The sequence below is a fragment of the Gigantopelta aegis genome, chromosome 10, assembly GCF_016097555.1.
Source record: "Gigantopelta aegis isolate Gae_Host chromosome 10, Gae_host_genome, whole genome shotgun sequence".
In the NCBI taxonomy this organism is placed as follows: domain Eukaryota; kingdom Metazoa; phylum Mollusca; class Gastropoda; order Neomphalida; family Peltospiridae; genus Gigantopelta; species Gigantopelta aegis.
The window spans coordinates 88,703,176-88,718,328 of NC_054708.1; the positions used below are offsets into that span (position 1 = coordinate 88,703,176).

The following is a 15,153-nucleotide window of genomic DNA, read 5'->3' on the forward strand; positions in this document are numbered from 1 at the left end:
CAGCGGGTTTCCTCTGATTAATACGAGTCGTAAATACCAAATATTTGATATCCATGTGTTCTAGTGGTGTCGTTAAACAAGACAAACTTTAACCTTCTCTCTCATTGAATTGTATTTTGTGTTTGTGTATATATACTCTTCAAAAAAAGAAACGCAAAAGGGTACAAATGGGTTATAACTCCGATTTTATGTTTCCTACCGGTTCATGCTTTGTGAATATAAGGTCATTGCATGTCCCAAACACATTCCCACGGTTACATTCGATAAAACGCAGCTACTGTACAATAATGTTCCAAAATGTGAATATTCGCAAAAACGCAGCCACGTGCAAACCATGTCACCACTGCACGTGCGTTGTCTGCACGTGCAACATGAACACCGACAGTATAAAAGTGCAGGGTGTTCGCTTGCCTGGCCTCTGTATCTGGCCGACAGTTGACAATCCAGGACATGCCACGTCTCCGTGAACCGCAGAGAAACAATGCCATCGGGCGACTAGACGCAGACGAATCCAGAACGGCCGTTGCCAGGGCATTCCATGTGTCCCCAAGCACCATCTCCAGACTGTGGGACCGTTACCAGCAACATGGATCAATACGTGTCCCTAGATCCGGTCGACCGCGGGTCACCCCCGGGTACATCCGGGTACGCCACCTTCGGGAACGATTGACTACTGCCACCTCCACAGCCGCAGCAATACCAGGTTTGCGCAGGATATCCGACCAGACCGTACGGAACCGCCTACGTGAGGTAGCCGTGCCAGACGTCCAGTTCTTAATCTTAACACAACACCGTCGACTCCGACTGCAGTGGTGCCACATTCATCGACAATGGCCTCAACTGCGATGGAGACAGGTGTGGTTCAGTGACGAGTCCCGATTTCTGCTCCGACGTCATGATGGAAGATGTCGCGTGTATAGGCGTCGTGGTGAACGTTATGCGGCAAACTGCGTGCAGGAAGTGGACAGATTCGGCGGGGGTAGTGTCATGGTGTGGGGCAGCCATCTCACACACTGGCAGAACTGACCTGGTCCACGTGCAGGGCAACCTGAATGCACAGGGCTACATTGACCAGATCCTCCGGCCACACATCGTTCCAGTTATGGCCAACGCCAACGCAGTGTTCAAACATGACAACGCCAGGCCTCACACAGCACGTCTCACAACGGCTTTCCTACAGAACAACAACATTAATGTCCTTCCTTGGCCATCGATATCACCGGATTTGAACCCAATTGAGCATCTATGGGACGAGTTGGACCGACGCCTCCGACAGCGACAACCACAGCCCCAGACCCTGCCCGAGCTGGCAGCAGCCTTGCAGGCCGAGTGGGCCACCATCCCCCGGGACGTCATCCGTACTCTGGTTGCTTCAATGGGCAGGCGGTGCCAGGCAGTTGTCAACACACGCGGAGGCCACACCCGGTATTGACTCCAGATGACCTTGACCTTGGTGGTGTGTCCTATCACTTACTCACAATGGACTAGAGTGAATTGTGAACAATCCTGCAACATTTGGTAATTATCGGACTCACCATTCAATAATGAAATCAATTCTCCAAATGTTACGACAATGTGGTTTTGCGTTTCTTCTTTTGAAGAGTATATTAAGATTGCTGAAAATCGCAGTTTCTTTACGATGCCAGACCTAGAGGCCTGTCCCGGAAAGCCCCAGATATTCCTGTGTTCGCCAGATGCTAACAAAATAAACCAGACCACACTAACAAAACTAAACACAACACGTTACAGCTACAAGGTAAAAGAAATAACATTTGTACAGGGGTTAATGTGATACCAGCTACAATATAACATTTGTACAGGGGTTAATGTGATACCAGCTACAATATAACATTTGTACAGGGGTTAATGTGATACCAGCTACAATATAAACATACTGGAGTTGTAAAATAGGTTTTATTCGTGATTGATATTATCCTCTGGCGACGAGTCGTCCAGAGGGTATAGCGTCTACCACGTGACACACGGCGTCACCGCATCTTGTCCGTGATACACGGCATGACTGCATCTTGTCCGTGACACGGCGTCACCGCATCTTGCCCGTGACACACGGCGTCACCGCTCTTACTGGTTCATTTGTCATCCGATTTTCATGAAACTTGAGATGTTGGAATAGGATCATATCTTGAAGTAATTCCAATCTGTAAATAAGAGAATAATAAACGAGTTACCAGTTATTATCAAATTTATGTTCCGAGTGAAATACGTTTCACTTGTCACGAGCTTTAGCTAGTGACTTTTCAAACTGTCATACCCTGCAGTATTGGATATCAAACAGTTAATACTTATGACACGTAGTCTTTAGAGCAACTCTGCACGGTTTTTGTTGGCAACAGTTTATATATATATATATATATATATATGTCTGTGTGTGTGTGTGTGTGTGTGTGTGTGTGTGTGTGTGTGTGTGTGTGTGTGTGTGTGTGTGTGTGTGTGTGTGTGTGTGTATGCACGTCCTCACCCAATTGTGTCCACCGAAGGGGTACGAAGGTATGACCTAAACGTCTCGCTTTACGGACTGAACTAGATCCCTTCATAATGCATATACGTTAGCAAATAAGAAATCAAATTCTTGCATTAGTAACTATTTCTTATATCTTGAATCTTGTTTAGGGATGTTCGATTACATAATAATTTTCTATTCTCTCTCTCTCTCTCTCTCTCTCTCTCTCTCTCTCTCTCTCTCTCTCTCTCTCTCTCTCTCTCTCTCTCTCTCTCTCTCTCTCCAAGTGATTGGGATTGGAGTGGAAGGTAAATTACTGGCTTTTAGTTCGGTGACGTTGATAAGACTCGTCACATTAAATCATTACATATGCTGAATTAATTGCTTTACCAAAAGTGAAGGGTCGGGCCCTTGGCTACCCGCCTGTATCCACGCATAATATAACCCTGCCTGATTACCAGCAGGCCTATATAATCTACAAGAACAACTACGTTCGTATCGGATAAAACATTTCAGTTTAGTGCAGACTTTTTACGATGTCTATGAAAATATGATTGTGGATTGTAAACAATGAAAGAACGGACTGAATACGGCGGCGCAGTAATTTCTAGATATCGAGAAATGGCCATTAAGTAATAAAACGTCGCTTAATGGCGGTTACCGCCGTCAGTTTTCCGTCAAGCTGTGATAAGGAATTGTCGATATTTAACTGGCAGGAACTGTTAGGGTAAAACTTTAAGTGCTGATCGCTGTTCACGCGTGGCGTCCATGTTAAAGACAATATGAAAGAAATAATATTCATAAAAGTAAATAGAAACAGATAAGATTTTTTTCTCTCTTTTTTTTAAATTCAAATTAGAAGCAAATTATGCTATAAAAATAAAATTTATTTATTATTTTTAATTTTGTTTTAGAAAATCATTATTATTTTAAAATGTGTTCTATTATATTTGAATTCTCTGTTGTGTCACGTACACACATGTCCACCATTGTAGGCCTATGTCGAGCGCCTATTTGGGATGTGGGTGGGCATAAAGAATGATTTCCTGTTAAGTTTTTGAATCGGTGATGCATTTTGAACCGTTTTAAATTCAGCTTTTTCGTCATTTTAATAGACATATTTGGGGCGTGACGTAGCCCAGTGGTAAAGCGCTCATCTCATGCGCGGTCGCTCTAGAATTAATCCCTGTCGATGGGCCCATTGGACTATTTCTCGTTCCAGCCACTGCACCGCGATTGGTATATCAAAGGCCGTGGTATTTTCTATCCTGTCTGTGGGATGTATATAAAAGATCCCTTGATACTAATGGAAACATGTTGGGTTTCCTCTCTAAAACTATATGTCATAATTACCAAATGTTTGACATCCAATAGCCGATGGTTAACAAATCAATGTCCCATTGGGCTATTTCTCGTTCCAGGCAGTGCTCCACGACTGATATATCAAATGTTGTGGCATGTGCTATCCTGTGCATATAAAAATATCCCTTGCTACCAATGGAAAATGTAGCGGGTTTCCTATCTAAGACTATATGTAAAAAAAACCCATCTACCAAATGTTTGACATCTAATAGCTAATGATTAATAATTTAATGTGCTCAAGTGGTGTTAAAAAAAAATACTTTACTTTTCTTTACAAATCATTGTGCTCTAGTGGTGTAGTAAAACAATGCAAACTTTTAAAGACATATTTCTGTGTTGGTGGTGCAACGCCCTCGCCGTTATCGACCCCCCCCCCCCCCCCCCCCCCCCCCCCCGTGTAAGCCTTCTTGTTCACAACTCCCCTTGAGTGTTACATCATTATAGAACGGCCCCTAATGTGTTCAGTTGAAATTAAGCATATTTAACTTCGGAAATTGTTACTACTGGCAGTAAGGAAGTAATTCGCATTTTAATATGAGCTGGTTCGTTTTAACGATTAACAAGTCTTCCGTTTCTTATTACTGGATTTGCTGAATTACATAAACCGTGGACGTGTAACCCACGTTATTTGATACACGAAGCAGATACGGGGTGAATGTGAAGTAATCACGTAGTATTGTATAGCGCCTAACAAGCCTAGCTAATTTACCATGATATATTTATGATATGCAATGACCTAAGGAATATTGCCACCACCATTCGCGTCACACGTGGAAATGAAGTTATGTCTGAAAAAACCAGGTGATGGAAATAACTAATATAAGAGCGGATCTAGGATTTTCGAACTGCTGACGTATGCTGAGTGAGGGGCGGCGGGTTGGTGGGGATATAGCAGTTCCCTTGCATTGGCGGGCGATGTGTCGGTTGCAAGATCTGTTGTCCTCAATGGACTCAGAATGGGGGGGGGGGGGGGGGGGGGGGGGGGGGGTCCGTCCTAACTAGTGTGCCCCGACTGTAAATTAAAAGACCGTGATATTACAGTATGCTTGTTTGTTTTGTTTAACGACGCCACTAGAGCACATTGATTAAATAATCATCGGTTGTTGGATGTCAAACATTTGGTTATTCTGACTCGTAGTCATCAGAGGAAACCCGCTACATTTTTCCTAATGCAGCAAGGGATCTTTTATATGCACTTTCCCACAGACAGGAAAGCACGGTCTTTGTTCAGTTGTGGTGCACGGGTTGGAACGAGAAAACCCAATCAGTTGAATGTAATATTACAGATCCCAGGGCTTTCCGTCTTGCTATGTCTGCACAGACATCACAAGAGAGGGGGCATGGGGGCAATGCCCCCCCCCCCCCCCACAAATCACACCTCGTTTTGTCCCCCACCAAGTTAGCCACATAACATGACCCATAGACAAAGTGGTTCCACCCCAATATAAAATCGTGGCTATGCCAGTGTCTGTATCTTTCTCTGTTGATCGACTGTTCGTAGATGACCATAATATAATGTTAGACACCAAATAGCCGTAATTTAAATCAGCTCTGGCGTCGTTAAACAAAATGTTATTTTCGTTTCTTTCTGCCACGTCAACAGGAAGCTAGTTCACTCTGTAACACGAGATATCATAGGAAAACTGAAAGGACCTAGGGATAAAGGGACCTTTCACGTCAAGGGAGCGGGCTGTATCGCATATCCACCCTTAGATCCAGCCCCTGCGCAATAACCTTTCAACAACGTACGTCATATCGAATGGCCTGATGCACGGTCATACTTTCGCATCGGTGAATATTTTGGCCATTTACTTATATTGGCTGTTTATTTGTTACAGAAAACCACTGGTGCGTCACACATAATTGGATTATTAGCTTTATACCGGCCTCGGTGGCGTCGTGGTTAAGCCATCGGACTACAGGTACCGGCTCTAACCCAGAGCGAGTTCTTAAGCGTTCAATGGGTAGGTGTAAGGCCACTACATCCTCTTCTTTTTCACTAACAACTAATCCACTATCCTGGACAGACAGCACAGATAGCTGAGGTGTGTGTCCAGGACAGCGTGCTTGAACTTTAATTGAACATAAGCACGAAAATAAGTTGCAATGAAATTAGCTTTATACAGAGTAGGGGCCGTTCAACACTTCAAGGGAAAGGTGTCTTGGAATGTGTTTTTAAAACATGAGGTGTGTAACTTTTTCAAAACTATATCTCATTTTAATTCATAAATAAAACTAAAAAATGTTTTCAAGTAGTTAGTAATACGGATTATAATATATAAACAAAAAATCTCATGTTAGTCAAAAGAAAAATTACCTTCCAAAAGACAGACTTCCCATAATGTAGACATACCATTTGTCAGACAAAACACCTATTATTGTATACACCTGGACATTATTTAAGTACCACTTGAACCGTATTGCTGCCAAAAAGGCGCTAGAAGTAGTTGTCCGTACTGACGAGGTTTAAACCTCATACTGATAGTTTTTACACATTCCGGATAATTACTGAGATAGCGTGGATAAATTACTTATGAGAAGTACATCAGTGCGATTCCAGCTCCATAGTACATTTTCGTACATATTTCAGCTTTCTGCCTTTTCCCTAGAATACACTAAATATCGATGTAGTGAGAGTCTCACTTGCTGTTAATCTTCTTCAATACCCCGTGTATACAGAGCACATTAATGTCAGTGTTCGGTATCCATGAACTGGTATAATTCACGTGGTCCAAACTTGGTGGTGGTTAATCGATTTCCATGTGTATAAATGTAATGTATCCTGTATACCCCGGCCTGTTTGAGTGGGTCAGCATTGTTGTTCTCAATCAATCTTGTGTTTTTCCCGCTATTGGTATATTGCACATCAGCCTACCTGTTTAAAGTATTTTCTTATATAATTTCACACAAACGATTGCTATATCAATAATTATTATTCCTTTACCTATCAATTTCTTGTATTTTATTAGTCCTATACCTTTAATTAATGTTTTCTTGGGAGTGAATTAATCTGGACATTTGACTGATAACACGTTCGAATAACATATAGGCCTACAATGTTTATTCTCATTTCACTTAATATTCTGTGTTATGTGTTGTGTGTTTTGTCTTATCAGACTGTTCTGACTGTTCTATTAATACTACATGTATTGCCCCAGGTAAGACACAGGTGATTGGTATGTGTTCTGTGGTATGTGTTTTGTCTTATCAGACGGTTCTATTAATACTACATGTATTATCCAGGTAAAACACACATGACTAGTAATGTGGTCAACCATGTCTTGCGTTATTGTGAGGTGTCTGCGTTATGGGGCGTCTGTCCTTTAAGAGGACACCATCAGAAGAGAGGTTTGCGTGTTGAAAACAAAACCTACAGTTTAGTAAACTATTAGAATGTTTAGAACTGTACTTGATAAGCGGACATTGATATTGTAGGAAAGAGAATGTAATGAATGTGATCCTCACGGAGCACAAACTGTAAAGCAATATTACACCACCCATGACCGTGTCATAGAAGACTAAAGGAACGAAGGGGTTGAAAACGAAACACGACACAGTAATAGGTTTGTTTTTTCTCCAACTAAACAGATGTAAGAAAGTCACTAGTTCGCAACCCGGTACGACTCGACGTTGACCTCTCTCACTGACCACCACCAACTTTGATCTGGACAGGTAGCCCAGGAAGCTGGTACGGTGTGTACCCAGGATGGCGTGCTTGAAGATTAATTACATTTAAGCACTATATTAAAATGAATTAATGATCAACTAAAATTGTTCCCTTTTTTTTTCGTGTTGGTGTTTTTTTTTTTATTTTTATGAGGGGGTGGTAGTGGTGGCGTTTTAGAGGTTGGTTAGCGTACTGCTGCACGCTAGTTATGACGCTGCCGTCATTGTTATATTGTTGTTATATTTCTGTGTGATTGTCGTTTTAAACCGTCAATTATGTCGTCGGTTGGTCTGTACCACAATGGGCGCGGATGTTTGGCTCTATTTTTATGTGCTCTGTCACTTAGAATGACACATTTCGTTGTATTTAAATAACTGATTGGCGTCATAGAGAAATCACAGTTTTCAGACGTCACCGCTGTTGATATAACACTTTTAGTACTGTTACAATGAGTTTCTAGATCATTCGAACATTGATCTATATTTTAGCTCGCTAATTATTGACACACCACTCAAAATTAGACACCGTTGAAACACGAACAATTCACAAGAAGGACTTTGCGTCTTTAGATCAGACTTTTTTGTTGTTGAAAATATATAAACCAGAATTAGAGTTGATTTCCCTGGTACAGTTGTAGTTAAGCCATTGGATTTAAGTCTAGTAAACACCGTGGTCGCATCCTGGTACCGGCTACCACGCTAAGCGTACGAGCGTCAAGGGTATAGTCCCAAAGTGTTGGAAATTCGCATTCGGGCAAAAACGATGCAGACGTTCGGACAATCTTATTCTGTCCCATCATTCCACTATTAGTTGTATTTCCATGTAAAAATGAGTAGTGATTTGTTTGGAAACATAGCTGTTTAGTAGTAATACAATTATCAATAAACGTTGTCATCCAGATTCGGCCATTCATATTTAATTCAGGCAAAAACGAGCCTGCCTCCTCACCCAATAATAGTAGGGTCAATATGGCGCCTAACCCCAATTTTTTTGCAAGAAAACGTTTTTTGATGGTTTTATGTGTTGTTGGGTCTGGAGAACAACATATGAAAAGTTGGACAGAATTGGACCACCGGAAAAGGGTCAAACATGACGTCAAAAGAAAATGGTTGCTGGGCTAAAACAATGACTAATATTTACGATTTCTGCTGAGTTCCACTGTTTCAAACCATTGTAAGTATGAACAGTACTTACATAAACTAATATCTTTGTATGAGAATTATTCTATAGCATCATGATGTCCCTTATGACGGCATGCAGTGGCGGATCCGGGGGGGGGGGGGGGGGGCGCACGGTCCGCACGCCACCCTATTCGCGGCAGACGTTTTATTTTTTACGTTATATTTTACTCTCAAGATTGCAGGAAATCGCATCTACGGCACATCTGCGCCCCCCCCCCCCCTTTATAGAAAATCCTGGATCCGCCACTGGCATGACGAGGAGGAGAACCCCAAAATTAACAAAATAACATGTCTCTAGCCATTGTTCCTACTTTGACAATAACCCACCAGATCAGTCTTGTTCCTCTTCATCTGATATTGGCTCCTGTGACATATTATCACAATTGCTATCCTGGCAACGTCCACAGGCACTTGTAAAATCCATTCCATGCTTTCTACAGCTGCATCTGAGCGTGTTACAACCAGCTGAACAGTTGCAGTGGATCATCTGAAGTAGAATGTCAGGAGCAGGACTTTTATCCATCATAATCGGAACTAATCTTTCGCAATGAACATCCCAACCCCATTCAGTCGGGTCCATACCCTCACTAGTGCCCATCCACACCATAATTTGATAGTGCGTCCTCAGAGAGTGAAATTTCGTGGCTGAAGCCGTTGGAGGAAGTCGTTCTGGTGTGACGAAGGTCTTAGCTGTTGCAACCTTCTTACAAAGTAAACTATACCTCATGGATTCCAGGGAGTCACTTTGATTGCCACCGAACAATGAAATCATTGCCCTGGAGCCAGCATTTTCCACAGCAACTTTGTCATTCTTGGGTGAACAAATGACTGTTGAGCAACTACGTAAGACCGAATCATCCTTGATGTTCCTTTGGAAACAGGGTTTTTTTCCAATCCCAAATATCCTGGACGTTGTATCACATCCGGTAAATGCATGGGTAAACAGAAGATCAACACATACTCTATCACTTAGTAGTTGTTTTAGAACCCCAATGTTATAAACATATGGCGTGGATATGTCTGAGCGAAAGTAGATATCCTTGCAATCCTTAACCTTTGCATGATACAGGAGGAGGATCAACAAGTCTGTGTCTTCCCCGATGAGAGTTGTAGACTTGTAGGAAGACATAGAAATGGCTGCTTGCACTATATCCACGTCTGCATCTCCCTCAGCCTGGATGACATCACAGCCTTTGTGCCGTAATCAGCCAGCAATGAGATCAATCATAGTCTGTTTGTTTGTCTCGTTTTACTGCGTTTCCACCGTATATTGTCTCCATGATGTCTCTCAGACCACTCCCATCCATCAGTGTTCCTATGGCCCAAAAAGATTCATGAATGTATGGAAGCTCCCTAATAACAACACAACATCTCTTAGTGGACTGTTGTCTGATACCTCGTTTATAATCTCTGAAGCTTTCCAAAACAGCAGCTGGTCGAACGTAATGATTGGTGGGACGTTGTGTTTACCAGCGAGCTTGCATATGTACTCAAGTGTAGAGAAGATACATGTCTTGTCTGCAAAGTACAAGCCAATCGTTGGTAGGAAGACTATGGAAGACTGGCCAGGATGAACACATTCCTTGTGTAACAGATGCATCATTCCCTGCCAATTGGGTGAAGTTTGCCTGAATCGAATGGACATCTCGCACAATAGATCAATGTTATGATCAAATGCACTTAGAAATGGCAAAGGCTGAAATTCAACATTGCAACGGATGTTTTTTGCCCAACGGTATTTCTTAATGCCTTTGAATCGTGTGATTAACTTGGTTTCCTGGTGTTGTGGCTACAATCATCCCCATTCCATGGAAAGTGCCTTTTCCATCTAGGGTAACTATGTTGTGATCGACGTTATCTGCCGCAAATAACAACATCATATCATCGTAATCTCCACCTAAGACATCGGGTGCAACTGAACAAGCGGCATTCTCCTCAAACCTTTGCACTTCAGAGTATGAAGAGCAAAACCCCATAGTAGACAAACTGTCTATCAGGAATTGAGATCTGAATATATGGTGCACCTGCACTGCGAGCCCAATGTGTAAAGGTGATATGGTAATCCTTGGACGAACTGTTTGAACGATGGACTGGCCAATACTTGCCACTTTTCTACAAGTGTCCTTTCCAACGAAAAGGTGCTGAAGCATAGACCGCAAACTTTCTGGTACATATTGCAAGGCAGGCTCTAGTTTTAGTTCTGAAGCATTTGGATACTCGTCATTCACAGGCATAGTCATAGCTTTGATATCACTTTTGAGGAGTCTAGCGGCAGTTTCTGTTATGGCTCTCTTCTGGGCTTCCTCATCATCTTCATTCGGCATGCTGAAGTAACTTCGAAGGATTCGTCCAGTCTTTTCATGGAAAGTCACAATGTCATGTATCCCCTCACCTTCAGCTACAAATATCGAGTCTCCGTAGTGTTTCATCATTTGGGACTTTAGATACTGATTCCCATAGACAACAGACTCGTTATCATTTAAATACTCCTTCATTTTATTTGCAAGGTCGCTAATAGTAAACTGTTCTTCATCATTGTCCCTCAAAGAAAGCACACATCTTAAGAAATGCTTGTTCCTGGTCCGTGTCCCTTGGTCTCCCAACTTTCTTTCGATTACTACCACTAGGATCTACCCTATACTGCATAGGAATATCCCGAAAAGTGCGAAAATGTACATCACAAGAATGATGGTACAAACAGTCTGCTGCATGCAAATCTCCGCCATAATATTCAACGCGTCCTTTGACAGTAAATGCCCATTCATCACCACGTCTCGTACAGCTGACCAATATTTTATCTACAAATGAATCTGTTTTTACACAGATATAGTCATCACAATTAGCAAGTTTGGTGCCCTGATTTAACTTCACAACTTTATTCCCACAGAATAAGCAGTCCGTTTGAGAGATGGGGTAGAACACAACTTAGTTTTCTTGTGTATTGCAATATCTTTTTTATTGATGTAATTCAAACGACACGATTTGTGCACTACAGTTCCATCTGCTACAATGATGTCATCACCTCTCTCGATACTTGAATTGTTAATACCTTCGGCTCCCTTTTTTTTTTTTTACCAATTTTAACGTAGTCTTCATTACCTAATTCCTTCTGGCATGAAGGACATTTTGCTTGATTTGTGCTCATTTTCAAGCCCTGAAATTGCAACGGCAGTATATGTCACTAGCTGTTGTTGTTCATCATATATGTACGTGGTCTATTCCTGCGAATGAAACTATAATGAAAACTTTACTTAAAATGATGTGGTTGGGGTAAGATCATCATCAATGCAGTATCACATTCAAAATCATAGAAGAAACTGTTCTACGGAGGTCGCAGCGATGACTGCGTGTGTCATCATTTCACGAATATAACATATTTTACAAGCGACTGAAGTGACGTCGTGGATGACGTCAGATTTGGACGTCACATTAGGATGACGTCACGTTTCTAGTTCAGCAATGATTTATATACTTTCTACTAATGCTAAAAAATTGTTTGTGAACTTGGAAACGATAGAATCCATCAGCTAATAGTAGATATTTGCATTTTCCTCCCTTGGCAGCCATCTTTCTTTGACATCATGTTTTGACCCTTTCCAGTGGTCCAATATCGTCCAACTTTGATATGATGTTTTCCAAATATAATAGTACAAAAAAACATCATAAAACGTTATCTTGCAAATTTTTTAGGGTTTGGGGTATTTTCAGCTTATTTTGACCCTACTATAAAATGTATAGCTGGTAGGCCTACGTCTGAGGATCCAACCCTGAGTAAGCTTTAAACTGGTGAGTGCTTACAAGACCACTAATCAAGCTTCTCTCACTAACCACTGACTAGTATTAGTAACCAGTAACCCACTATCCTGGACAGACAGCCCACATAGCGGAGGTGTGTATTGATAATAGCGTGCTGGAACATTAAGTGGATATAAATGAGACAGAAGATTTTACTTTTAATTTTATGACCACAATTCCATTTTTCCCCCTACGTTTGGTAATTGTATAATCTGATGCTTTATATAATACGCTCTCGGCTATCGAATCATTCAAAAGAATGTTGTTCAACCGAACCATATGCATGGGGCTTACAAGCTACGCGGTCGATCCTGCTTACGTATATGAAACATTGGGCAGACCTGGCACTGGCACTAGCTATATATCTATATATTGTATGAATGTCGGATTTGACTATAACATACATAACTACATTTGCCTATATAGCTCTCAAGTTTCACCACCATTTTAACATAAAACAGCTAAACAAAATTTACTTATATACTTTAAATATATATATTACTACTCAAAAGAATTTAAGGGTCAAACATTTATAACCAAATAAGTTTCAGAGTGTATTACACTGATGATGTAAACTACACAAAAAATTTAATTTATTGTTCCATATTTACAAAAACCCACAAATAAACGTCACTGTATACAAGAAAGTCACATGACATGCTGTCAAAGTTGAAGGTTGTCAAACATGGATTTTACACATTAGAATATTCGTTTAATAGTGTGTGAATCCACCCCTGGCGCGAATACACTCGACACATCGTTGCCTCATGCTGTTGATCAGACGTCTGAAGAACTCTTGGGGAATGGCCTGCCACTCTGCCATAAGAAGTTGACCCAGATCATGAAGGTTGGCCGGAGGGGCATGGTTATCCGAACTCTCCTGCCTAATTCGTCCAGGCGTTCTCTATTGGGGCCAAGTCAGGCGAATATGCTGGCCAATCCATCCTGGCGATACCTTGTTGTCTGAGAAAGTCCGTTACCACCCTGGCGCGGTGGGGTCTGGCATTGTCATCCTGCAGAACTGCCCCGCCGCCAATCTGCTGAAGGCCTGGGAGAACTAACGGCCGGATAATCTCATTCAGATAGCGGATTCCATTCAGATTGCCATCCACCACATAGAGAGGGGTCCTGTGGTGGATAGAGATGCCGCCCCACACCATGACGCTGCCACCACCGAACCGGTGACGTTGTCTAACGTTAACGTCAGCGAAGCGCTCCCCAGGACGTCTGTAGACACGAACCCGACCGTCGTTGAACTGGAGACTAAACCTGGACTCATCAGTGAACATCACTCGACCCCACTGAACACGTTGCCACCGCAGATGAAGTGTGCACCAGTGACGTCTGGCCGTTCTGTGACGTGGTAGGAGTGGTGGTCGAACAGCCTGGCGACGGCAGCGTAGATTATTGGCTCTCAGAGGATTGCGTATGGTTTGATCAGACACTCGAGTTCCAGTCGCAGTCCGCAGATTGTCACGTAATCGGCGTGCAGTGGTTGTGCGTTGACGTAGAGCCATATTGATGATGTAGCGGTCCTCTCTATTTGTAGTGCTTCGGGGTCTTCCCGAACGTGGACGATTTCGAACAGAATTCGTTGCTTGGTACCGTTGCCACAGTCGGCCAACGACACTCTGACTGACACCAAGTCTCAGAGCAACATTTCTTTGCGTATTGCCATCCTGAAGCCAAGCAATAGCCCTTCCCTATCTTCGATAGTCAGTTGAAGTCGTACCATTGTCGAATTTGGAGTGTGCACCGTACACGAACGCAAGCTCCAATTATACGGAAATTCAGCATTGGGAATATGGAATACACGTGCAAAGCGTGCAAATGAAGCGCTTTGTGAAAAAAGCAAGTTATGGGCACTTAGCAGACCTTTCGCTTTCGCCCTAATTTATGTGCAAATGTAAGCATGTTTTCGCCATTAGAACTAGTCGACAGTGTCAATGACAGTGGATTTTAATTCATTTATGGGTTGCTTAGACCCACTTTCGTCAAAGTGGAACAATACCATGCGTGATATTATGGTCTAGCTAATATAATTGACATTCAGAAAATAATGTCGAAAATATCGTCTGACCCTTAAATTCTTTTGAGTAGTATATATATATCAATGAACAAACTTTATTCAAGCAATTTGGCAATATGATACTGAAGGCAAGTTAAGACTATATATATTTTTTCTTCTTCGTCAACTTTCGAATTGTTATGTAATCTCTTGCATGAAAATTTTGCAGTCCCATTGCAGTGTGCGTGCTACCAGGCGTTGTCTATTTCACTAAACGTGCGTTTGACAGTGACCTAGATTGTAAATGATAACTAAAAGTAAATTGAATAATAGAGAATTACTGGCAGAAAGCAATAGTTGATAATATATTGCAAATGCACAACTATTAAAATATGTTTTAGACCTCGACTGTAAACAGTCATATTCCTCTACTTGTAATTTGATACAATTATCGTTCGTTAAAGCATTTGTCGTCTGCTAAAGCTCGTGTGGTCTATCAATTAAACGAATTGTGTGTTGAAAGGTGAGTCGTTAATAAAATATCGAATAAAATTGAATCTGTCAACGCCATGGAAGGCCGGCACCGTTAGTTAATGTCTATTTTTACTAGAGACCCCACAACACGGCCTCTCCTCAAACACCTCTACAAACCTGCTACAGCGGGAACTATTGACGCGAT

At 41.9% G+C, this 15,153-nt stretch overlaps 1 protein-coding gene across 1 annotated transcript; it reads right to left on the bottom strand.

Annotated features, from left to right (window-relative positions):
- Positions 1-1,903: 1,903 nt before the first annotated feature.
- LOC121382658 lies at positions 1,904-11,111 on the bottom strand. Its single transcript, XM_041512191.1, has 2 exons — positions 8,999-11,111; positions 1,904-2,159 (listed from the first exon to the last, which is right to left on the bottom strand). Exon 1 carries the CDS (start codon positions 9,798-9,800, stop codon positions 9,003-9,005), a length of 798 nt encoding a protein of 265 aa, XP_041368125.1. The 5' UTR covers positions 9,801-11,111; the 3' UTR covers positions 1,904-2,159; positions 8,999-9,002.
- Between the last annotated feature and the right edge of the window lie 4,042 nt (positions 11,112-15,153).

Excerpts from the sequence above, each read along its gene's own strand:
- LOC121382658 (XM_041512191.1), bottom strand. The coding sequence starts at position 9,800 with ATGTCTTCCTACAAGTCTACAACTCTCATCGGGGAAGACACAGACTTG.